This window comes from Rhea americana, unplaced genomic scaffold, assembly GCF_003343005.1.
Source record: "Rhea americana isolate MKP2758 unplaced genomic scaffold, rheAme1 scaffold_89, whole genome shotgun sequence".
NCBI classification, from domain to species: Eukaryota; Metazoa; Chordata; class Aves; order Rheiformes; family Rheidae; genus Rhea; species Rhea americana.
In genome coordinates this window covers 1,997,044-2,024,090 of record NW_028187077.1, presented here as the reverse complement: position 1 = coordinate 2,024,090, position 27,047 = coordinate 1,997,044, and the positions used below count along the sequence as shown (strand labels likewise).

Genomic DNA, 27,047 nt, shown 5'->3' with positions numbered 1-27,047 from the left:
AGACAAGGGGAAAACAGCAGCTGATAGGGTAATATGCATTTATCAATTGCTTTGTGGAATAAGGCAGGCCGTAAGTCAGAGCTCTATAGAGAAACAGGAAGTTTTAGGGCTAGTATATATCCCTTTAAACTACTGCAAGGTTTTGACACGAGACCACTCTATGCTTGTCCYGTTTCTTCAGTTCCTGCGCTAAACACTCAGCACTGGCCACAGTGACAGCCAAGGGCAGCCAGGGGGTACTTGCACACCTCTGGTGTGCACCTCTGCTGTGAGCCATTACTGCCTCAGGTATTCAAGTTCCTGGCCCAGTTAAATCGAAGTTTTACCAAGTTTTGCTTCACGAGAAGTCTCTGTGAATTGCTCCACTAGCAATTTGCCTAGTAATCCTAATATTCCCAAACCCTGAATAGTTCCTACAAAAAAATAGAAGGGGGGAAAAAAAGCTTTCACAAACATACTCTGTGAGCCCTTACTGTAAAATTCATTCTCTCTGGTGTATCACCACTGATACATCAAAATATTGGAAAAAGCTAAATTGAAAGGCTCATGTGGCCAATTTGGCAGGTGTCTGGAAAATAAAATATAAAACAAAGATTGGGAAATGCCCAGAAGATTCCTTAAAAGGTTACAGGAAGAACTGAGAGTGCTGATGCTCAGTTTCAGCAAAGCTAGGGAATGGCAAAATTCTTATTGTGTGTTCTACAGTTGCTTTTAACTAACATAACTCACCCCCTCAGACTTGCCTGGGTCACTGAAGAAATCAAATCCTTTGGCATATTCAACTCTGATAACGCTAATTCAAATAGATGACAGCCCCTGCATTTAGGAAACATACATCATTATAAGAAAATTAAGAGGGAAGTGCTATAAAGACATTTTATATGAATTTAAAACAGAAATTTTCTATCATACTGTACAAGCAATACCTCACAATTAGCACTATTAGTATTCRTGTGAATCCAGGTTTACAGCATTGGGCCCAAGCCAGCTAAACATTAAAAGCTTGTGACTAAATCAAGAAAACAAGGTAGCCCTACAAATTCTGTTTTCTTACTGTGAATGGCTCGTGTTGAATCATCTGCTTAGCTAGATAATGCTTGCACAAATTATAAGACAATGAATTAATCTTCACAAATGGAAGCCAAAATCTTCACTATTAGTTGGGAAGAACAGTTGAAGCGAATGAAATCGGTGTTTGTTGCCTCTCACATCAGCTACACAGAAGCTCATCTGTTTTGAGAATTCACTACGTCTTTGAGTGTGGGGTGCTCTACCAACAACACTGGTCACCTGCTGAGAGCTTGCATTGAATTAGGTTACATTATAATTGGATTTTCCAAAGGCCCTGCATTAGCATTTTCCATGATCTCACCCTTATTAACCAAATCACTAATCAGGAGTAGCACAGTTATATTGTTTGCTAGTTAAACTGTCTGCTGCGATAGTGTCTGCCAGCCAATTCCATATTCATGCAGAGATAAAACTAGTATCTCTAATGGAGACTTGAGAGTTTATTCTGTTTTTAATATTGCTGTCAAATTCCAAAAATTAATTTCTTCCTGGAGACTGGTTCACTTAGTCCTTTGTTCATGTTTTTCTTGATTTCATGTTASAAGTCAGGAGTGCTCTGTTTCTTTGATCAGTGTAGGCAAAAGTAGCATTGCTGTGAAGTTTAACAGCACAAAATTCTTTCCCATAGACTGTTCCCCATTGCGTCTAAAGTAAAATGTTGAAGACATTTAAACCTTTGAGGTTATTATTTAAAGCAGGGGCCTCTGTATGTTTATGGGAATGGAAATACCTGTTCTAAAGGCAGAAATCACACAGAGAGACAATCTCTGATCACTCTGTACAGCTCAGGTGCTTTTATGCAACTTCAAACTCTGATTAACTACTTCTGAGTTATCAGGAAACTTTAGAGGATATTTGATATGGCTTTCTCCTTCTGGTGCAAAAATCTCAGTTCCTTCTTTCAAGTGGGATTCCAGTTGGTTCTGGTACCTACCTTCCAATAACTGTCCTGTTAAAAGCCTGAAGGGAAATTCTGCAAGCAGATTATCAGACAACATTTACTGAGCATCCATCACCATGACCTTCTGAAAAGTTTCATAGTCTAAATACAGTTCATTTAGACACCTAGGTTTTATTCTCAGATTTTTTCCTCAGGTTCTCAGATTTTCTCAGGTTTTATTCTCAGATTAAAGGTCACACAACCATGTTCAGATTCACTACAACTGATTTCTTTACTAGAGTCATCTGGAAATATAAAGCCTTTTTCACTGAGAATTTAAACCCATGAAGTATTTCTATTAACATTCTGTTGATACAAATAAGTACAAGAAAAAAAATCTGATTATGTTTTTCATATAATTTTGGAGCCAAACCCACAGCAGAGCCAGCCTTGACTCAAAATGGGAGTAGGCACCTTTTATTTGGCATGGCATTTGTAGTACCCTGATGACAATTATACAAGTATGTTAAGACAGTAAAGCAGATTTCCTTTTTTATCAAATAACCAGGAAAAAAAATACACTTTCAAATTCAAATGTTATATCAACATTCAACATTTCAATTCAAAATGGTACATCAACAAATCATTCCCAGGAATCGAATAAAAAAGGCTGTAATTATCAAACAAAAATTATCACTACACTATTGGGCTTAAAGCTCTTGAATTCAAAACAGATGGGACAGTCTCTGAACCCCCAGCAATAGCTGCATCTTTTATCATAAGGCATTTTAATAGATTCTCATAGCCAGCACAATCAGCATCTTCAGAACAAAGGGCAGTGAYGCTTCCCAGCAGAGTTTAACTGGATCCTGAGGCTCACTAGTCTGAATGATCTGCTTTTCTATTGTCCTGGCAAGGACTTCACCAGGCATAAACAATACGCACTGCAGAGATAAAAAAACTAAGGGCAAAAAACAAAACATAGCAGAATAATGAAATTGCAAAACTAGTTTGCAGCCTTTGGCCTACACTCCTCCAGGTCAGAGGTTGTCAGGGATGGGCTCCTTTCTCCGAGGATGTACCTGCAAGTAAATCAATACAAATTATTTTGGCATGGAGAAGTACTACTCTCTTATGATTAACTTTCCCTTATTTTCTGCTTTCCCCCTCCCCTCCTTTTGCAGTCAGTATTATACATCATTGCAAGCCTGTCATCAGCGCAACACAAATTATAGTAAGTATGAAGAAGGAAAAGAGAATAGGAATATCACACAACGAACCAGCAGTCTCCATCTGTCTCTTTAATGTGATCTATTCCTGAGGATACTTGATACGGAGAAAACAGTGGGGTCTAATAACAAAAAGTTCCCATATAATCCTTCCAGACCTCTACAAAGAATGGCTGACATTCAGGAGTGTTTGTTAAGCATAGATTAACATTAGCTGCACTCAAAAGAGCAGATAAAGAATGACAGAGAGAAGAATTAAGTAGCACTACCTACTGTTAAGTAGGTGTCCGTGGTTCAAACATGTATTTGATAGTAACTCACTAGAGATAGGAAAACAACATATAAATGAAGAAAGGAAGGGTACTATTGCGAATGTAAAGCAGCCTGCMTTCCTTCCTGAAGTTTCAAAGGAAATTCTTGATATGCTGTAACATGTCACTACTAACACACATACCCCACAAATGCAACACAGTACTTTTCTCACAAGATAAACAGTAGGAGTGAAATATTTCCAGCAGTATTCTGAATTTGCCTAAGAGAATTGCTCTGCAGTTACTATACAGTAACCCCATCGTTCACTTCTGAATGCACCGTGATGATGATATCCAAATGTATGATATATGAAAGAAAATTTGATCTAAAATGTCCACATTCGTAGCAAGTCGCAGTACTCCATGGATTACATATTTTGGTGACATCTTTTTCTTTGTAGGTAGTGTCTAGAGTTATAATTCATTATATTTGTCCATGAAAGCCAGGAAGAGCACCAATTAGCAGACTTCTTTGTGCATGAGTGAGATAGATAGACAAAGTGATAGAAAGATACAGGTATTTACATATGTGTATATGTATGTGTATATATATATATATACGCGCACACACACACATATATCTATATATACACACATACATAAAAAGAAAGATATTCCACAGTTCACATATCCATTGGACTACTATATTCTTACACCGTGGCACACATCTCAATCTTGATTTCCACAGAATTATTTAAAAAATAAAGCTTTTCCAAAGCAACCAATCATTTGACAGAAGTATGAACAGGTACACTTAGACCCTGTAACTCCAGTTTTGCGTTTACAGAGTTCCAGATAACTCTGATCATTTATTTATGAAAACTTCTGTTTATTCTCAGCTTCCAAGTTACAAAGCCCTATGGTATCACAATGGACAACCATAGAAATGAATATGCAACAAAAATGAACAATGGCTTTCAGGAAGTAAGTATACGCCATTCTAGTCCTGAGTTTTCAGCATCTTCTCTCTTTTCACTTCTTCTGTCTCCATTAAAAGAAAACCTCAGTCCTTCCGCTGCCAGAATGTGGTCAGTAGCATCCCAGTGTAGAAATTTGAATCAACATAACAAATGTAGAGCCAGGCTAATTTCATTTCAAATTAATAGCCCCCTCTAACAGAAGAGAGGGTGAAACAAAACTTAGCTAGCAAAGAATCTGCCTCACCTAAACAAACACTAACCATTAAGACAACCTTCTGGATATTTTGCACCAGGAGATGGTTTCAGACCCTGGCACAGAATACTTCTATACTTAAAATATGTAAAATAGGCAAAGGAATTTGAACTGTTTTGTCCAGGATAAGCACAACTCAGCAACTATTTTAACAAACAAATGGGATGAAACTGATTTTTACATCTCTTCCTTAGTTAATCAATGAGGAACTAAAGATATTTCCAGATAGCAGATGCATGCTTCATCAAGCCAGCAGGAATGAGAATGAGCTAATCAAAACAACCACCATGTAACCTATCACTAGAATGTCACAATTAATGTTGCCTTCATAGCAGAGAACTCTAAGTTCCCTTAAATGCCTTGACTCTTCCTTACATTTCATTCTCAAGGGGTGAGTGGGGTGGGGGGGAAGAAAAAAAAACTGCCAGTGTGTTTGAAGCAACAAGATATAGGTAAATCCTGATACGTTGTTTCACAGAAATAAAGTCATACTGTTCTTTAAATTACATATCCTGTTCCTATTTGCCTGGTACTCTGGAAAATTACAAATTTTTCTGTGATCTTTAGCTCAATTTGATTTCTGACTTTCAAAATAAAGGCAAGTTCTCATGCTTCTGAAGTTAGAAACGGTGTATGCTGAGTAGCACTTCTGTTGCATTGCAGTGGCAGAAATCAAGTTGGATCAGTAAGAATCCTAAACATTTTCATTCCCACTGGGACAGCAAGCTGATAATTAAGTATCTGTCTTAACCAGTATGGATGATTTCCAATGTAATGTATGCAGTGAGGGTAAGCTAATACCACCAATGTTTAGGGTTCATCCCCCATCTCCCCCCTGGAAAATTAAGATGCCAGTTTAAGTTTTTTCTGTCTGGTTTTCATTGAAGACCTCCCAAAACCTTTTTTCTGCAGCTTTGCATTCCTCTCTCTCCTCCTCCCTCCCTGCCCTGACTATCATTATTTTCAGTGGAAAACAACTCTCTTCCCCTTCTTCTTCCTCCAATTAGCTGTAATTATAACAATATTAGCAGTAAAAAAGGTACCCTGAGGGTAAAAATCTGGAAAGCAGCAGAGTGTGGAAGAGAACAAGAGACAATATTATAATGGAAGTAACATTGTGCTTCTTAAAGTGCTCGTGTCAGCATCCCTAGGGCTTTACAGGTTGAGTGCTGCTCTTCTTAGCTGTGCCAAGATGAGCTGGTCACCATCTGCCCTCATCGCTCTCTCAGCTCTTCACCAGAGCTACCCCTTGAGCTGAGAGTGAGTTGAAGGGCTAAGTTTTGGCTTCTCCCTGCACCTGGCATAACTGCATTCAAAGTCAAAATGTATCGTTTAGGTCGAAGAAATTTAGTAGTTATATCAAACATTCTGAAGGATAATTGTAGTTCTTGAATACATACATTAAGATCAGTAACTGTTTCTGCCAAGAAAACAAAGACAGTAAGATTAATTTTGGAAATGAAAGAGGCAATACATGCCAGCACTTATGGCATGCAAAAAAGTTCTTGTTTTCTGTAAGCTTTGAGCAATAAACCTCTTTTCCAGATAATTTTTGATTAAAAGAATGAGTTCAGGGAAAATCTCCAAAAAATCAATCTTTTTTAACTGTCTTTTCAATTTCACACAGTTGAATAAGGAAGGAAGTCAACACTGTGTGCCAAATAAAGTGACATTAAGTACACTTGCTGGAATTCTTTATGCTTTACGCCAAAGAAAGAAAGAAAGAAGGAAAGAGAAAAAGAAAAACAGGAGAAAGTAATTCCAGTTATTCTGAGTTGTAAGAACACAGAGAATTGAGGAGCTGATTTCCCTCCAAAATATTATAGCAGCATAGCTGGTAGAACTCGGTTAAGCTGTAAGAATTTGAGTACACCTTTGGAGTAGGTTTTCTGCACAAAGTATATGGTAAGGGACCAGGCCTACAGGCAGGAAGGAAGAATTATCCTGTTGGAAATACTATGCTAGCACAGTGAGACAGCATCTCCCTTCTTCTTTAAACTGTCTTCTGTCTTTTACCTTTATACACTGCCATACTATCTTTCTTTCTTCTGATATTTTCCACAGTCTTTTGGCATGAAAGGATCTTTCTGATATCAAGGGGGTATTCACACTACATAACTTTAGGCATCTCTAAGAGTCTAAAGATCACTTTGAACACACAGGTCCCTAACCACACATGGACAGATCTGTCCTCCTCAGAGGAGGAAGTCCAACCTTCTGCATGCCACTAAGTAAAATATGTTTGGGTTACAAAGCTGTGGCTTAAGTTTGAATGCCAACTCAAATGCTCTGAATTGCCTCTGGACACTTTCTTCATGCTGGTTATAGGAGAACCTGAAGATCCTAAGTTAGATGCCTAAAGAATTTGGTACAAATACATTCCTCCCGTGCAAAGGTGTGGGGAAACCAGGGGAGGTGACCACAAACAAAGCTGCACAAAAAAAAGCTATGAATCCCTCCTCGGTAACATTGCCTTTGCAGTCGCAATGGCATTTACAGCAAACGAGATACTGAGTCCTTGGCCCWCAGCTAACTAGTCAGTGTGGAGGCTCTCATAAGATTTCAGTGATCTTTAAAATAGGTTTTAAAATTCACTTGTATTCAATTCTAATGTTACAGTCTGAGACTCATGTTTTGTAATCATCCTTACATAAAATACTCATTGTCAAAGGGAAATTTGTTCAGGTAARGAAAACTAAAGTGTATATCCTAAAAACAATCTATGGAACTAGCAATTCTAGAAGAGGCTGCCTCATGTCTAGAAGTTACTCCATTTGTGTTTAGTTTTTCAATAACGAAGCCCTAGTTCAGAACAGAGAAGATTTAATGGTCAGTTTATCATCTAATGAGAAAATGAAAGCTGAGAAATGAGACTCAGGAATGCTGCTAAGCACACTAGCTGATTTAAACGCACCATTGTAATTAACACTTGTTCAAAATAGAACAAAGAAATGGAAAGAATATTAAGAACACTTTCATCATGTATTCATGGAGTTTCTATTTTTGAAATCTTGCTCAAAATAAATGTCATAAATATAGATTGAACATAGGTTACTATATATAATATATAACTGAATCCAGTCAAGTGCATTTGAATTTGTAGAAGAACTTTTCTGTGATCAATGGCTAACAAAATCGTTGTTTTATTAACAAAGAAATAAAGAATATGAGCCCTGAAGATACTAATGCAGACATAGCACACACCACAGTATTATGGACTACTTGAAAATTCCTCCTAATGGGGACTGAAGAAAAAAGTGAAGGGAAAAATCCATGATTTTCCAACACACTGTTAGACTGAGAAGGAAGTATTCACATGTTCTGGATAAGGAATAATAAGATAAAGAGAACATGAGGATTTTAAAGTTTTTTTTTTTTTTTTTTTTTTTTTTTTTTTTTTTTTTTTTTTAAGGGAGTCAGAAGTAAAGCCATATAATGAAGCAGGGTTAAAAAAATTCTCTTCAGATCCTGTAAGTATACTGCCCTGCATCACATCTGCAACTGGCTGCTGGACTTGTTTCATGCACTGTTATAAACATCATCTCAGTATTTTCTGGTGCAATAAATCACCCTGCATTTAAGTTGGAGGAACTACAAACTAATCTGTTCACTTCTCCAGTCACAGCATTACTTTCCCTACAACCGCATCAGAACCTTCCAAACAGTTCCCATATCATTTTAGGAAGGTTCTGCTCCAAAAAGCTGCATTCCTCCTATGTCCTCTTTTCTGTGTGAATGTGGTGGACAGCAAAGAGCTGCAGAGTTTCTCTGTAGCCCCCAYCCCCCCCTTTTTTTTGTGGATGCTACAAGTCTCTCTGTCATGCCCTGTGGTACCTACTCACACTATGAAATGGCATACATATGGAGTGCACACAGTCACTCATGTAGTGCACACGGTCACAGACTTTGCTGGTCCTCTTGCACAGCACAGGATAGTGTATTATTCATTTGGGATGGTATTTCTATTAAAAAAAGGCTATGAAACAGAAAAATACAGCAAAATGTGAATCTTTAGAATCCATCATTCTCAATTCCTTTTGAGAGAAAAGGAGTGGTTTCGGGGAGTTTCTGAAGGAGAAGATCGGGAGGGAAGGATTCCCACCCAGAACAACATCACTTCTTTCTTGTCCTCTCTAGCGTACGTCTTTCAAATGGCCCGAATCAATTACTTCAAAACACCTAAGAAATTTTAAGATTTCAAATCCAGGTGCAAGTATTAAATACTCCTGGTTTTCAACAGACAGTTTGCATTTGTCTATTTAAATGGTTTTGTTTTCAGATCTGGCACCTTGAACTATCAGGGCAGATCAAGGATAGCAATGGACATTTTTTCTTTAAAGTGAAACATCTTAAAGTCTGTATTTTGTTACCAAGGTCCTCTCCTAAAATTTGACCCACCTTGGCTCCCAAGTTCAGCACATCATTAAATATAGTCCTAGTTAGTTCCTGTTGCTTAGGAGCAACAGATGCTCTAACATCAACTCTGAGAATACCCTTTCTTTCAGACTCTTACTAGGTGCTTAATGAGGCATTGATTTGATTCTACAATATATAATAGAGATATTTCAAGAACTGTTTTGAAGTTTAAAGCCATAACATAGATGGCATCACATTAGAACCATCACTTATGTTGCATATATTCCAAACTCAGCTCAACTGAGGAGTAGGAAAGTTTAGCATATCTTCCTCAAAGGCCCCCATTTAAAAAAAGTACATTTAAAATATGTTCTGTACAATTGTTCTCTTACCATTTGCCTTGTGCTGCACATCTGGCGGAAACTGGTCAGGAACATACCACTGACAGCCTGGCTGCACAGAACAATAAAATATTATTACAGCAATATGGACTTCATAGACACTTCAAACAAAAGAATAGTGACATGTTAAAATATAATTGTACTGTGAAATTTTTGTTTTAGTTATACAAAGTACTCTACAAAAATCTTACATTTGGCTTAAAATTTCCACTAAGAGAGATTTTCAGCTTTGGGGGGTTTTTTTGTTTTGGATTTTTTTTTTTTTTTTTTTTTGGACATGTGGCTTAGATGCTGCATTCAAATACTGGTGTAAACCTTTCTAGAACCCACAAATCAAAACAAACACTAACAGAAACAAATCAGATTTTAAAGGGGCTTTATAGTGTACTGTGGCTAAGCATGAGGAGTGAATGAGGAGATAAAGAGAAATCAAATGCAGAGATACTATCAGATGTCACATTTTTAACTGGTTCCATCCTACTTAAGAAACCCAGAGAAACCCAGAATGCATTGATCCGATAGGGGAAGCTGTTCCACTATGAATACATGTGTAATACAGTTTTTCTGTATCATAGAAATAGTCCTTTGAATAAAGGAGTCTCTATTCCTCCCTTCCCCACAGATGAGCATTAAAATTACTTTAGCTGATATTAAGCAGCTTCTTGAAAACACTGTGAGATGGGAACATTCTCCATCTTCTTTAGAAGAGGAAGTACTGGGAAGGTTATGTCCACATAAATGTAGTTTTGTCCAGCAAAATCCTTCAAGATTAGCAACAGCAAGGAAGAAAAATATTGCACTATAACTTATACCAAACATGATGATAAATGAGCAGAAAATTACACTAGAGAAAACAGTTTTAAGATCAACCAATTCAGTTGAAGCTGCATTAAGCTGTCTGTCTGATTTGAAAGGTACATGCAAGCTTAAAAAATTTTAAGTAATTATTGCTTTAAAATAGTTAAACTGTGGAGAGAATTCCTGCTTTACAGAAATTACTCTGGCAAAATTGTGAGTAATCCCAAGGAGACTCTTACAGATTTCAACTCATAGGGAARAAATTTCATTGACTTCTAAAGAAGTTTAGCCTAAATTAAGATGACAGAGTATGACTGTAGAAAGAGAAAACAAATTTAAGCTTCATGCATGCTGTCCTTGGTGGTTACATAACAATAATCAACACTGTACACTTTCAAGAAAAAAGGAACTGTCCCCTTTTCACTGAAATCATACCATTCACAGGAACTAACTGCTTCCGTGCTTGCAAGCAAACAAAATAGACTTAAGACTGTGCTTTGCTTTAAGCAGAAGTAGTTTTTGCATTGATGGTTCAAAATATACTTATTTGCATTGTTTTTTTAACTTTCTATTGAATCTTCTGTTCTCTTCTTCCCTTTCATATATACTTATAAAATGTAAACTTGAAAGAAATTCAAAGAAAGAAGAGATGTATTTCATGTCAGACTAAACAAAACGCTTGTATGGCAACATTAAACCTAAAAGGTCCAAGATATAAAAAGAATGAAAAAACAAAAACACAGACTAAACACATGCAATTACGTATGTTAACTCAGGACAAACATTAAATCTTAACACCTTTCTTCATTGCTGACAAATTGCTCGGGGAGTTATCAAAAACTCAGAGCAGCAGTGCTACACTTGCAGAAACAAAGAATTTCAAAGGAAACTGAATAAAACTGGGAGTCACAAAGCAACCAGTCAAACTGACCCCACTGCTCCAGCAAGAATGGCAAAGTTGTAAACCCAGTGATCTCTTGAAGAATTGGAAACCCAGATGATGAAAATTCAGGGAGAAGAGCCAAAATAATCTGGGACACTGTCCAAACTGGAGTGAAAAACATTCTGCAATACTTCTAACTCTGATAAATAGATAGATAAGCAAACTTCTGAAGTACAGAAATGACTTTTGACCACAACTTCTCCACTGAATTCCTGCAGTCTGAAAGCCTAATACATTTTGCAAAAGCTAAACTATTTACAAATAATGAACATCTTTTGATATGTGACAGCTTTATAAATATAAACAGATAACACGTATTTAAAAATGAGATTCACCATGCTTAAATTTGTTCCACCTATATTTTAACAAATGCAGCCGTTCTCTTCAGTACTTTGAATATAACATAATCCACAGCATTTCAAAAATATCATTTCTTGGAACAGCTTGAAAGAGACAACGCTCACCCTCACATAACCTGCCCAAGGGCAAAGGATTTTGCTGCATGCTGAGGGAGAAGTAGAAAGGCAGGACCCTGTTGTGTGCCAAAAAAAAGGGCAAATTTCCCATTTTGTGAGTCACATTCAGATGTAGCTTGTACTTCTGCTGATTTTTATTTTTGGTTTTTGCTATATATTGGCCTACTTGGGAAAATTATTGTGCTAAAGCACGCACAACCAGAGTGCACCACCCTCACTCAGTAGAACCTTATTCCTCAAGTTATCCCATTTCAAATCATAGTAGTAGAAGGAAGATACTGCGACAGTGGTATTGCTTGAGAACAGACAGTTATATTATTATCCATGAATACAGAAACTGTAAGCAAATCAGGACAGTCATTCCCAAAGATAGGGCCAGAGAAAGAAATATTCAGTGYAAGACATGGAAATAGGACGTATTAGTCGACAAATTTTCCTAGACCAAATAGAAGAAAGAGAACAGAATAATTTTGACTGCAACTAGATCCTCATTTTTGTGACTATTGTTTATTTTGAACACCGAGAAATAGGCTTCACGGACCAGATCCACAACTATGAATTTGAGCTGACGATACAGCTAGAAAGCTGGAAATGTGTGACATGGATGTAAATTAATCTAAAAAACCAGCAAGAGTAAAATCAAAAATCCTTATTTTTWAAAAAAATTAAAGAATGATCACCAATATCATTGAAAAGCAATATACAGTAATTCGGTTTTTCTTCTTAGTGGTATTATAGATAAATTTATTTTGGCAATTACTGCTTATAACATACAAGAATATATATTTTAAGGATAATTTATCAACCATATGTTTAAATTATTGTTATTTTTCCTCTCTATGTCTAGCAGAATAGGTTGTAGAAGCATTACAAGAGGAAATGTTAATGTTAATATTCACTTCATTATGCTTCGATTGAGACATGGCAGCATTCTGCGCAACTTAGTGCCAAAGTCATTGGAACTGCAGAGAAGAAAAGAACATGCTTATTGAAAGAAATTTGGCATCTTTGGCCAAACAGACAGAGAAGAAAGTCTAGAGAGATCAAGAAGGCTATTCTAGATCTAGAGTAATTCTGAAACCAGCACACAGTTTTGATCTGGAACCCCAAAAAACCTGGGAGACTGTAGTTATTGGTGAGGATAGCAGTGTGATAGCACCACACTAGTCTTCTGGAGTTACCATGTTGTGAGAAAATCAGTGGCCTTGTGAACTGGGAATCAGTGGGAATCTTACTGAGTGCTGTTGGTGTTCATGTGTCCCGTGAGACACTGGATGCACTCGAGGATCCTGATAATGAAGAAGCAATCCACAGTTTCCATAATTAACACATGGTGAGAGAAAAAGCGGAGGTGGGAATCTGGACTGCTCAGTCTTTACTGGGAGGTCTTTTGTCTGTCAAAATAGAAGAAAAACACGAAGAAATGCATTAATAACAGGATATATTGACTAACAGAACAGCCACATACAAATTCACCAGTAAGAAAAAGGAGAAGAAGCATCTCTCCCTCAGCATAGGCCTCAATGCTTCTAATTTGGCTCCTTCAGAGTACTTATGATTAAAAAAATTATTTAAGAAATCTGACTTTTACCATACCAGAATCTTGACACTGTTTATGTGATATTTATACATATACACATACACACACACACACACATATAAAATGTTTTCTATAATTAATAGACATTATCATTACACACAGTAGCATTCAACAGTTTCAAACAGAACTACATGGATAGGCACCTGCATAACAAGAAGAATAAATAATATTGGTAAAGAAACAAATTCTATGGTCTCAAGCTTTATGTCTTTTCTTAGGCCTTCTGAGTCCCAGTACAGTCACTTGAAATTTGCCAAATACAGAGCAAGGAGGAATAAAAGTTGAGTCAGAATTAAATAATTTGACTTAAGAAAATAAACTAATAAATACACTATATGACTTTTCTCATGTTCAAGTCCTTCACAAGCTCTATTTAATCAAACCACAAGGTAGGAATAGACAAACAAGATGAGCTATTTAAGCGTACATTTCCAGTGCCCCAACTACTCAGCACTGGTTGTCTGCAGGTATGTGTGTACCTCAAAATTTCCTGTGGTAAAGGCAAGGCACTGCCCAGCATAAGAGATAAAAATGCACAGAGGAGCTGACTCTGCAAAATTGCACCTGATGCACTGAAAAATCATACCCTATCTAGTCTCTCTCATCTGCCACAGATGTGACAGATACTTTATGGAGTAAATTCAGGTCAGCAATTGCAGTTGAACAGATACACAGCTTAAAACCCTGTACTGAGCCTCTTTACATGGATGAACCTCAGTCACAAGCTCCTACATCCTTGATCTCCATTAGAATACACTGGTGAGTCACTGTATGTGTCCTGCAGCTTACTTCCAGTCATATAAAGACTTGCTCTTCTGGTGGGGTAAGAGAGGTAGAAGAAAGGAGGGAGCTTATTCTTAAAACATAAAGAGCTTGAATCCTTTAGCACCATGTCTAATGCCTCTAACTCTGATGGCTGAGGTACAGAAGAAGAGACTGAGAATTTAAAAAATGTAGATTTTACTTTACTTCGATGTATCTGTGGGCCAGTACTTCAATACAATAAGGCACAGGAAAATAAAAATATACCTGCTGCTGTAACTGCGTCTCTAGTTGTTCCTTTTCTTTGAGACAGGTCTTAATCTGTGAAGAAATGAAATATTCATCCTGAAAAATGAACAACTTGAAAGCAACATCCAAAGCTGTTGACAAATTGCAGGGACAGTCAAGTTCAACACACACATCATGCAGCACTTGTACTGATTGCAGATGACATTTCTCCTGGTCCAGAGGAGAAGAGGAAAGGAGTGGGAAAGGCTTCTTCCTCATTTGTACCCCTGCTATTTATCATCACTGCTGTGAGAGGTTCTCATAGCTTACATAGGCAGCTGGTGCTGGGCAAGAAATTATTTAGTCCTTCACGGTTGCTGGGCAAAGCAAAAATATAAAGGAAGAGAGGCGCCTGTGTGCTCTGCTTCCTGCAAAAAATAATTTCTTTAACATACTAAAACATCCAGGACATGGCTGGGGAGTAGGGGAAAAATGCCTAAAAGTTATTGCATGTAATACTAATAGATTTCTCTTAGATACTTCTATGCACCTAGGATACCCTGAATGGTAAATCCTATTCCCTCCAGCACTGCTATTTTTACATTGGCATGCAATACTTCTATAAAAACATTGACTGATCTGGGGTCTTACTGCAGCAGTGCCCAGCGCTGGTCACCATGTCCAACCTTCTCTCCACTCCAGCTGATGGATTGAGAGGCACTTGACAGCATTTGCAGGGCTCTCCTGCAGCTTGCTCCTGATCCTATTGCAAGACCTTATTCATACTGATGCATTGGTTTGTTAAGAGCAACCCAATACTGCAGTCTGTTTCACAACAGAAAGTTGAGGAGTACAATAAATCATCATAGAACATTTTGGTAATCTGCCATTTCTTTAAAACATTGCACAATTTTGTCAAGACAGGAAACTCTGAAATTTCCTCATTTTTAAAGAGGGTTGAGAAAGCTCAGATTTTTGCATGCCATGATTTTGCTTTGGCTTCCTGAATGTCTGTGAACACAATACTGACACTACTCTGAAGAGATAMAAAGGATATTGCAACAAAAAGTTATCGCAGAGGCTGCTCAACTTGCTTGAATAGAGACTTTTTTTTTTCCTGTCAGTGATATTAATATTAATCTGTAATTCCACTGCAAAGGTCAGGATTCATTACAGAAACTTTTTATGTCAAGCACTGGTTTGATGTCACAACTCTTTTATCAAGCGCCAGTGAAAAAAACTACAGTCCTCTGGATTTGTTTTTTTGTTTTTTCCTCCCATTTTAAGATATATTTGAAGAGTCTTTGCAATAAGCACTCCCTTCATCTACTTCATTTGGAAGAAGTCTCTAATCATTTCTGATCTTTTGCCTGCATTACTTCAGAATGATTTCATTCCAGGTGGTGACCTCACATAAAGTCCAATGTCAGTTAAYGGAAGTCAGAAAGCCTTAGGTTGTGTGAAAAGTGAGAAAATAAAAATAAAATACACATGTGCTCGCAATAGTAGTTTTCTTTTGACTCATACCTGAGAATTCAGTTTGCTCAGTTGAGACTGTAAGCCCTTGTTAATTTTCTGCAGTGCTTCTTTCTCTTCATTAAGTCTTTCTCTGTCAGATCTCTCCTTCCTGAAGTCTTCTTCATATATTTGTACCTGCAATCGTTATCATGGAGTAGTTAAATTTTGGTAAAGCCAGAACAGCAATTGTCATCTACTTTTTTTGTTTGGTTGCTTCTTAACCATTTGCTGAGCAATCTAATGCATTTTAAAAGGATCCTCTTTTAAAATTCTGCACCCAAAGGGTTTCTTTTGTCTCTATTTTATAAAGATTACAAAGTGACAAGCAATGGCTATTTTCTAACAGTACACATCAATCAAAAGAGTCCACAGCTTCAGTATTCACAAGCCCTTTAAAAGAGTGACTAAGGAATATCCATTTTCAAAGATTAAAAAGTGTATAGCAAATACTAAAGACATGGATCTTTCTAAGGGATGAACAGTGGTAGACAAAACTTTTGCCAGTAATTTTTCCAGCTTTCCCTTCAATTATGAGCACTTTTAACTCCCACTCTGCATCTCAGAAGCGAGCAGTTAGTACCCTGTAGCAGATGGGAGGTACTGGCAAAGCACGGAAAATTGACTTCTGTCAGGCAGTCTGACAGAATATTATCACTTCATCCAAACTATTGATGAGCCAGTATGATAAAATAACATTCTGCTCTTTTCGCAACCCACTGAATGCCATGTGACAAGYTTGGCCTTGATGTTACTTTGCCTTATGCCTTTTTGCAGTTGTACCTTTTCCACAGCTTTAGCTGTCCAGTGAAGGTGTGGCCCAAAGGATTAAGCTGTGCAGAATAAGTGATAGTATTCAGAGTTATTATTAGGGATTTCTTTCTGATCACTGGTTTGGCCTCAGAAGTACAGACAGGATGGTCAGAAGACTTGGACTGGTCAAGACAGTCAAGCAACTTAGACATCTATTGGAGCATAGTAGAAAAAAAGAAAAATCTGCAGGAGGCTATCTTGCCCTAGATATTAGAAACTGTATGTGGAGAAAGTAACTGCCCCACGTATCTTTCTTTCTGCAGTATGGGAGTTCTGATTCACTCTCTCAAACTGCAACGCAAAGAATCTACTGCCTCAGTTTGGAGGGAAGATACTTACACAGTGCAAAACGAAAGCAGGGAGGTTTGATCCTGTCACTAGATGATAAGCTGCCTTTTTTCACTGAGGGATGCAATGGTTTGTCTCCTGGTATGTCACCTAGTGCTGCAGTCATAGCACTGCATTCCATTTTAAAAAATTTGACCACCTGACACACAGACAGTACAGAGTTTCAGAAGCAAATTACAAACCTAGAAGTTAACTGGTGGTTGGCTAAAGAACTAAGCCAGGCAGCTTATGGGTAGGCATCTACCTGATAAGAAGTTCAAAATTGGTGGCACTTCTACTGACAGATATAGTAAAACCCACAATGCGGTGGAGGCTACCATCAGAACTGGTCCTTTCAGTTGGTCACTAAAGCCTATTGATGGGCTATTTTAAAGACTTTGCTTGCTGCTGCTCATGTGTTGCCCATAGTATAGATCTAGTTTTCCTTTTGCAGGCATCAATACTTCACAGAAAGCCTAAAGAAATGTTAATACCTCAGGAAAAGAGAATAGCCAACGCAATATTATTTCATCACTTGCCTGTTGCAGCTAATTTTTGCAAGGTATTTTGGACTCAGCTAGATATAATTCCCTTCCTGAATAACACTGCATAAGAACAAAACAAAGGCTTTCTGCGCGGCTGCTTGGAGACTCAGCTCCATAGCCTGTGCCTGAAGGACGCATAAGTTGTGCTGACCCTCAGAAGCAGAGGTATAGATGTCACCTTGCAGAAATCTAGGTCTCTTGTATTCCCGTTCTTCTATACCCTTCTCTTCTATGTATTTCTTCATTTCTTTTCCTCTGATTCACTCTCTGCTGTCTTACCTCCCTCCTCCTCCCCASCTGCATGATCTCTTGAGACTGCAAGGGAACAAACTATCACATTTGAGCAGTATATTTTCTTGCCCTAAGAAAGAGGAGACACTTCCCAARCAGTGAATGCCTTCATCTCTTGTTTAGTGGCCAGGGACGGGCTGATGACAGCCAAGCTATGATGGCATTCTGTCACGTTCATGTTTTTCCCAAGGGTTCCTCTTCCATACAGTTATAGCCTTCTGCTCCATTTCATGCAGAGAGAAGTCTGGATGTATTGATGTATACAACCAGAAAAATACATTCATAAAATGGTTTCCCCATGAGAATTATGAAAAAAATTGGTTTACTCTATTTTATTGTGTAGAATGAAATAACTCATTACTGTAGAATCAAGTGCAGGATTTTATTCTCAAGCATGTGGCAAGCATTACATTAGAGAGCAAAATCTGGCTTTGCTGGCAAAYGTGACAGAAACAAGTATTTTATTCCCACTGAACAAAATTCCCATTCTGATCGCATCCATTTGTGTATCACCAGCATTAACTCTAACACTGTCCAGAATGACAGATCTAAAACCTAAAATTAACTGAAAAGTATCATGTTTTTAAACAAATTCTTTCATATGGAGAGAGAGAGAAAGAAAGCATGCACAAAGAACTTGCATTGCACAAAATGAAAGAAAAAAGAAAAGCTTCACTATACTGACCAGTATGCAGGTAACAGATGCAAATGTTTTGCCTCACACTTTGAACTGCAATATCAAGAAACACTTTGGTTTTCCAAGAGTAGGATTCTTACATAATTCACTAAACTTTCAACTTCTAAGAAATAAAGAGCAGAAGACACAAGTAATGAATTCATCAGTAACTCATGAAGTTTAGCATTCTCCCTGGATGAAACTTAGTTCCTAACAGAGAGCTAGCTACCAGGACATACTTGAGAGTCATAAGACTTCTGCATTTTGATGTTTCAAGCTGGACATAAGGCTTTGTTCCAGTTTTTTGTAAGGACTGAATTTCACTTTATGATGTGATGACTGCTTCTTTTTAAAAGAAAAAAAAAAAAAAAAAAAAACATTTGAATGAACTACAGCTAAGTTGTTTCTTCTTTTCAAAAGCAGTATACAGCAATTGTACCAGACAGTTTTTAGGAAAAAGGGCAAAATTACACTGCCTTAAATTCAAACAAGTTTATTTCTAGTTGTTCTCACCTGCTGTTTGAGAACTTCAAGTTGGGTTTCCAGGTCCTCAATGCTGTTTCTGTCCAACTTCACCGAAGGAGCCTCAAGAACAGAGGAATGTTGCTTTTTCAATATATCCAGAAGGGCCTGCAACATAACCGGCAAATTGATTATATTGGGATTCACCACATCAAACAAATTCCTTTTAAATCATAAAAATGTTTGCTCTCACAGATTAAAGTGAGCCAAGGACTTCTCTTCCTTCACTTGCAATTGTTTCAATTATACAAACTGGATATAAACACTGTGAAATACAAACATACATGTCTATGTCCAAATTTTTAAAGTGCCTGCACTGCATCCATGAGCTTGAGACCGTGTAGTTTAGGAGACTGTATTTTTATTTACAGATGTTTACATATGAAAATCAGAGTTGTAAGTCTCATTCAGAAATACCATTTCCCTCTGCACATCAAAATTTGGGGGAAAACAGGCATCTAAACTCAGAAGAGGCCAAAAAAACAAAACAAAAAAACCCAAACAAACAAACAAACAAAAAACAAAAAACTAAAGCAATATTCAGCCATGGTTGAAAAATGTGACTAGAATAAAGCTTGAATCAAGAACTTTTTGTACTGAGAATAKAAATTTCCACAACAGGAAGCAAAGTCAAAACCCTGGCTGAAAGGAAGTTATGTAGTCTTTGTAACTTGTCACTAGAGGGAGTCATATATACACACTACATTAATATACTACAGCTACTCTTCTTTAGTCAAATACTGMCATAGTTCTTCACAGACTTTATTTATTTTTAATTATATCTCACAGCTCTCCCTTGGAATGATTTTTAAACAATTCTTACTTCTCTCTGCCTATAAACACACATTACACTCACACGTTTCTCACATTAGCACAAACACCCACCATTTGGTTTTGGTACCTTTTAATGTCTCTCAAGGAAGATATAGACTCAGTTCACTTTGTCCACTTAAACTTATCCATTTTAGAAGGTCGATTCCTGCTAACTCTCCCCAGTGCCTCCTGGCTGGCCATGCTCTCTTCATCTCATAAAAGAATGGGGGAAAATAACTTTCTCAGGCAGGGGGGACTGGCAGAGCAGGAATCTGCCAGCTTTTGAGAGAACCAGTACCTACAGTAACCAAAGCATTAGTATTACGTATTTAATCTTCCATGAAGTGTTAAAAGAAAAACAAACTAAAAAAACCAGCAAAAACACCTACGTGGGGATCACAGAAGAGAAAAGGGAGGCATTTTATCTGATGAGCTGCTGCCTGTGAAAAAGGTGCAGAAGATAGATTGGTAAAATACTGAAAGAGATATGTACCGTGTCAACACTTGAAGAAAGCTGAACATAAAAATGACGGGATGAAACTTTGTTCGGATAGCTTGCTGAGTAAGCCTCCTTTTGCCCCTTTGAGCCAGCTAATCACTTTTAAGAAATGACATTTCAGTGCTCTGCACAAATAGCAAAATAAATAGCAAAAACAAGTTACAAGGTGTTGTTTAGAATTGGAATGGATTGCCAACAGTGGCAAGAGTTGGTAAAGTTCAGTAGGACCACAGCACATCTGAAAGTAAAATGTTCCCTGGTTGATTCCAACCGAAATGCTTTCCACAGCGTATAGCTTGTAAGTGTRCTGCTTGGCACAAACAGGAGTGTATTCTGATTTTATTCTTCTCCCTGTCTACGTGGGATACATCTTAATCTTGCTGACAGTCACAGGATCACAAGAGTAATGTAGGTTATAGGGGAATTCTGGAAGCCATTTAGTCTAAATCCCTGCTCAAAGCAGGGCCAGTTAGATCAGGCTGCTCAGGGCCCATCAAGTGGAGTTTTCAGCATCTCCAAGGAGGGGAAATTCACAGCACCTGCTGAAAGGTAACAATGTTGTGGTTCGTTTGCAACACACAATTTTCGCAGTCTTCTGCCCCATCCAATTTTTTATATACCTCTCTCTGTATTTAAGCTTCGCAAATAGGACATGTATATTTTACTGATCATAGCAACCCTGATGTTACTAATTGGAATTCACATTTAAAAATGAAAGTATGTATGTGTACTTTATGAGTGCTGTCAATTCAAACAAAGTTTTCTTTATTAGATCAACAGTGACTTATTGGAATTATGTCATTAAATGAGATTTGTAGTCCCAAATATAAAATGGAAAGTAAGCACTATTAAAGCTAATGCTTTAAGAGGTAACTGGAATATTTTTTCTTAAAATTCCATTCATCTCTGAAATAACAAAAAGTGAGACTATTTTAGTCATTTATGYAAGAAATGAAGATATTGCAGATCTACTGCTTATATAAACAACTGTGAACGAAGTAAGYATAGGATACTAAAAGGAAAAGTAAGCTATTTTAAATCTGTAACTAAGATGCTTAATTTCAAATAAGCAATTTTTAAAAAATGACAAAAATTCTAGACATCACATAATCACATAATCAGTTCTAGATGAAATTTTCACGGATCATTTAGCTATTCCATCTTTATTAAAGGCCAAAATGCAAAAAAAAAATCAGAAAAATTGTATCTCAGCAAAACTCAAAAAAATACATTAAAAAAGGCTTCAGAGACAGATGAATAATCTCAAGAAGAAAAAAAATGCCTTTAGGGGCTACACAAAGGATTTGATCCCCAGAAAAAGCCATCCTTTGTAAATAAACGTGTAGGCTAAGATAGACAGTTAACTGAGCTGTACATCTTAAAAAAGGTTAAACTATAAAAAGTTCTTTCATTATAAAAATAAAAACAAGTACAAGGAAGGCACTATGCAGTGAGAGGCTGTAGACAAGATTAAAGACGGTAGTTTCCAATAAGGATGATGTTGTAGAGCACTGTGGCAGTGGCAGAGTATACATACATACAAATACATACATACAATACATACAAATACAATACATACAAATGAGAAAGAACTCGCAGCTTACTGAGTTAAACTCAGCTTAACCTAACATAGTGTTAAAAAATATTCATTCAGAAATATTGAAAATTGGAACCTGAAATTACAAGACTGGCAGCATAAGAGTTTTCTGAGATTTTCGACACCAAAATGGAAGTGTTTGACTGAAAAATAATTAATGTGGTTCCCAAAGCTAAAAATGAGAAAATTGGTCCATGCAACTACACATCTCTTAATCTAACATCTAGAGCATGCAAAAGCTTGACAAGGAATTTTGAAGAGAAGAGCTTTAGACATAAGAAGAGGAATGAAATGAAGCACCAGGCCTATTTGTTTTTACCTGGTATCCTTCAYAAAAGAACCATAAAAGAAGAGGGGAAATACACTAGAGCTAATCCGCCTATGTTTTAACAACACATTAGAGATGGTGCCAAAGGAAAGTTATCAATTACACCAGAGTGTAATATGGCTAGAACTTGAACTATATAGTGAACAAGGAAACAGCTGCAGGTAAGTTAACAAACTCGGCTCATGGCACTGTAAAATGTTCTGGCACTGCAATACCACTTCAATGTTGCAAACACCTAAGCAGGATCAGATCAAACACGATACTTTGGGTTCTCTGGATGCATGTTGAATGAAGATGAAAGTAAAAAGTGTAATGTCCTTAAAACCATCCATAAACCAGGAGCTAATCAGTTTAAAAAGACAGATGAAAATCCATGCATATTATCAGGCATATCTGTATTTTAGAAGATCGAAAGAGCTCAGCTGAAGTGTACCCTAGGGAAAATAGGACTGCTCTGTACACCTATAGGAAAAGAGCAAGGGTAATGCAAGAAACAGAACAGATCTGTGTGAGAACAAATGAATATAACCCAGCCAGACAAACCAAAACCAAAACAAATCCAGAGAGACCAAAACTGATGAAAGCGTCTTTTCCAAGAAAGGTTTACACTTCTAGAATAGCATTCCAGTAGAAGAAACTTAACTRTTTTTAAGGTAAAAGTTTTTGATTTATGAAAATTTACAAGAACTTCAAGTCACTGAACCTGCAATAGCAGGGGACTAAACTTAAAAGGGCAAAGAGGGTCCCTTCTGGTCTTACATGTACTCATGACACCAGATTTGAAGACTGCAAATACATCAAAAATAGTAATGCATTACGCCATTATGTGGGGAACTGTGCTACATAAAATCAATATTTCCTTTACAAGTGTGGTTTATTTGCCCATCTATCCTAATCTCAACTGCATTATAAGATTAAAATGATGCAAAATAAAACATTGAAGTAATGTGTTTTACAAACAAGACCTTGAACGAAAGTCACATTAAGTTTTTGAGCAAGTCCTACTAATGCATTTTAAAAAGAGCTATAGACCACAAATTCAGTTAGATTTTTGTATATGGCAACATTATGGCTTTTTGTCTCGGCTTTCATGTCACGGTCCTCTAGCTTGTTCACTTAAAGTTATACAGCAATGGTTACTGCAGTGCATTTCCTCAGGAAGTGTTTGTGGTTCACCATGAAATACAAAATTGTTAGAAAACACCTACTGCTTTATGTGATCTTCTGATTAAACCAAGTTATGCTTATTACTTTCCCTCTGCTCAAAAAAAGAAAAAAGTCTCCTTAAGCTATTTTACAGCAATTCTCTTAATTTTATATATATATATATATATATATATATATACACACACACACACACATACATATATATAAGAGACTGGAGTATATTTCCTATGTAGAGAAGCCATTATTCTCAAACATAGAATATATGTAGAAGAAGAGTTTTAAAACTGTCTGAAATTTTTTTAATCACAGTTTTACTGGATGCATATGAAAGCATCTTTGTGCCATTTCTCATTTTAAGGAGAGGGAACCTAAAGAGAGCTTAGATATGACAAACAGACAAGTTTTACAGGAGAAGCCAAAACTTTTCTCCACTTTCCTCTTCCCAGTGCAAACTCCATTACCTGTAAAGAGCAGCATGCAAACATATCAGCTAAATTAAGCTCTTGCTTTTTTCCCCCAAGCTCTCTGAATCTGTGACCTGTGGATTAACGATGACTGCAAGTTTGCTACCACGAGCAGGATGTTCATCCAGCTTTAAAAAAGGAAAGCATTGTGCACTGTCAGTGCCTGACAACAGAGACTCTATAGTAAAAGGGAGAGTTCCTAGTCAGTGGCTTACCCTTGTACAYACCTTATTGAGACGACTTATTTCACATTCATAGTGTTCTTTCCTTCTTATCATCGAGGCATTTTTTTCCTTCAGGAGCTTATTCTCTTCCTTCATGTCATGGAGGGCTCCAGTGAGGATTTTAATTTCTTTCTGGAATGCAAAAACATACAGAGAAGTTGCTGGAATGCAGATGGAAGCATTTTTCAAGGACAATTTTCAGAGTATCTGCTGTCTGGCAGATGTGCTGCATTTTTGTTGTCCCAAAAACCGTTGGTAAGGGAGACAACAGGAAGGCAGATGGTTAATCAAAGCCTGATACAATAAAATTTGTTGAGCTTGTTCTGACTGCTCACTATATGACAAGATAGAGAAAACATACTAGACTAAATCCTCACTCTCTGCAGTTGCAGAAAGGCATGATAAAGCTAGCAGGCCAAGGAGATTAGTAGCATACAGATGATCATCCCAACTCTGTATTATTCTCATGTACTCATAGCATAAGAAGAGTCAGAAGCCAGGGCAAGAGCCCAGAAAAGACCCAGCCACTCCCAGTGTCATACAACATTGAAAACAACACCAGATGTCAGCATCGTGTAGTCTGAGGGCTTTCTCTACTATGTGAACACCTGAGGCAGGTGTCAAGTAAYGTTCAAGTATTAGAAAGCTACAAATGCAGGCTTAAAAATCTCCTTTCCTTGACTCCATCACAGTCAGTTATTGCTGACTTGAGCTTGACATTACCTAGCGTGTGTCTACCCTGTTTTCACCTCAGCAACCTACCAGAAAGTTGTCCTTGCTTGCAACAGTATTTACAATAGTCTTTTAAAATGGTATTTTAGGAATCAGTAGGACAGATTTGCCAAAGTTTAAATTTGATTCTCTTCTCCTATTGCTTTCAGYGCAGCTATTTTCAATTTACTGTGCAGGGAGCTAAGATGTGAACTAGATCCTGAAGTAACTGTCATCGTGCAAGATGCTCCTCCTTTCTCTTGCACAGTAATGCATTATTCACTAGTCTGCTTTTGTCAGACTGTCTTAGACCAAAGCTGTTCAGATATATGTAATAGAACAGCCTGTTAAGAGAAGAGAAGAGAAGAGAAGAGAAGAGAAGAGAAGAGAAGAGAAGAGAAGAGAAGAGAAGAGAAGAGAAGAGAAGAGAGAAGTATTTCAAATATTGCTCTGCAGCTGTGATAAAGAAATAAGATCCAACAACTACATGCACAGGAGAACATATGAATGCTTCTTCTGTGCAACAGGCTTACCTCTGTGCAGCAAGATACTAGGATTTACTGTCTGTGCTCATGCAAAGTGAATTGCAGTGTGCACACCGAACCACTGAAAAAAAAAAACACACCCTGGAGAAACTGTCACTTCCACATAGGGTGGCTTTATTTTCTTTTGCTCTAGGTTACTTGTTGCATTTCCTCAAAAAAATAGGCAAGACTAGCAGGGCATCTCTGCATTACTTAAGTACGGGATCTCACCTAGGAGCCAACCAAGCTGATACGTATGTGTGTGTTTTCAGATACTATAAAACACACACAACCATTCTCTCTCCCTGCGCCACAAACCTAAAAACCTGATAGATGTTTAACCCTGTTCTTCCCTAATCATTTGCTAACCTCTTTTCCTAGCTTCTAGCACATGTTCTCCTTCTCAGATGGTGTCACCTTGGGGAACCTGGTCATTTTGAACTAAAGAATTCCAGTTTGTCCAGGTTTTTGAATCATCTGAATTGTTATGCCTTATAGCCTCCTATCTGACATTCAGTCTTAGCTGTTATGACACTTAGACATTCCAGCGAGTAATTAGGTCTTTCCTTACAGGCTAAGGGTACGTGCTTATACCTAGAGAGAACAAGAAATGTTCAAGTCTCCAAAATAGCCAGCTTTCCACTGTGGGATACAGAATACATGGGAATAGATAGTCAAATTTACATCATGACTCTGGGAGAGCGATACCTCCAGGCTCACCGAAAAGGAAAAAAACAGTCCTGTAAGCAGCAGCATGTAATCTATCTCAGGGTTGTTCATTGCTGTTGGTTTACCCAAGTGGCTCAGCTAATCATCTGGGGAAAAGCTGGTCTGACTAAGCACAGTCAAAAGGTTCTGTCAGGCTGCTGGTCTAGATGAGCAATTAGGGAAGAAATTTATTATTACTCTATTCTGAAAATAGCCCTGTGCAACCTATCCCAGCTCTGTGGCTACAGGGAGGCAAGTGAAATATTTAAAGGAAAAAGGATTTTTATCATCCAGGAAAGAAAAATAAACAAAGAAAAAAACATAAATGCAGATATGAAGGATATTAGTTGCTGCAGAAGTCCTAAAATTTTAACCTGGGTAGATCTGTCAGTCTGAGCCCCTTCAGCACCTACTGAACCTTAAAGCAATAAGCCTGCTCATATGTTTTCAAGCTGAACACATTTTTAAGCGTCTTGATGAATAAGCACCGGGAACTGCTTTTTTTTCAGCTAACTCCATGGACGGCATAGCCTAACATGAGTTTGCACAACTGCTGACATGGTTGTTGCATCCATGTTGCTCATTCAAAAATTCCCACTTTCAGCAACTACAGCTGCAAAGGAATAGGTCTCCTTCATCCCTGAGGGATACTCACAAATCAAAGAAATTCAGAGTAAATAGAAACACTTGCTGTCTGAGTATATAATGTGTGAATTCCTGATCCAAGGCTGAAGTTGCAAGCAGATTATCCCATCCTCCTAAGAGATTTTTGGATTATACTGTTATTTTATTCATCATTCAGAAACATAATAAAAAAATTGAAAAGAGTACTGCTCATCCTGATCTTTCAAAAAGCAGCTGCTGGTATTTTTCACAGTTCTCATATATTAAAGGGTTGGCAGTAAAAATCTTAGTAGTAGAAAGAAAGATTTTTTTGCACTGGACTCCACACTCAGAAAGGGCAAGCACAGGCAATTATTCAAAAAGCTCAAAATGATATRGTTTGCTTTAAAGCATGTAAGCAGTTCTACTGGTTTGAAATTCAGCATACRCTTAACTAAGACCACACTATAATAGATAAGCAAATAAGATGAA

General features: G+C 37.4%; 1 protein-coding gene across 1 annotated transcript in view; it reads right to left on the bottom strand.

Moving 5' to 3' along the window:
• Positions 1–2,586: 2,586 nt before the first annotated feature.
• TNIP3 (TNFAIP3 interacting protein 3) overlaps positions 2,587–27,047 on the bottom strand; it is a 59,987-nt gene continuing 35,526 nt past the window's right edge. The window contains exons 8-14 of the mRNA XM_085323865.1: positions 24,013–24,141; positions 18,909–19,025; positions 15,756–15,881; positions 14,268–14,321; positions 12,874–13,032; positions 9,413–9,473; positions 2,587–3,033 (exon numbers count right to left, since the gene is read on the bottom strand). Coding sequence (XP_085179991.1) covers positions 3,002–3,033; positions 9,413–9,473; positions 12,874–13,032; positions 14,268–14,321; positions 15,756–15,881; positions 18,909–19,025; positions 24,013–24,141 — 678 coding nt within the window. The 3' untranslated portion in view covers positions 2,587–3,001. The remainder of the gene's footprint in view (positions 3,034–9,412; positions 9,474–12,873; positions 13,033–14,267; positions 14,322–15,755; positions 15,882–18,908; positions 19,026–24,012; positions 24,142–27,047) is intronic.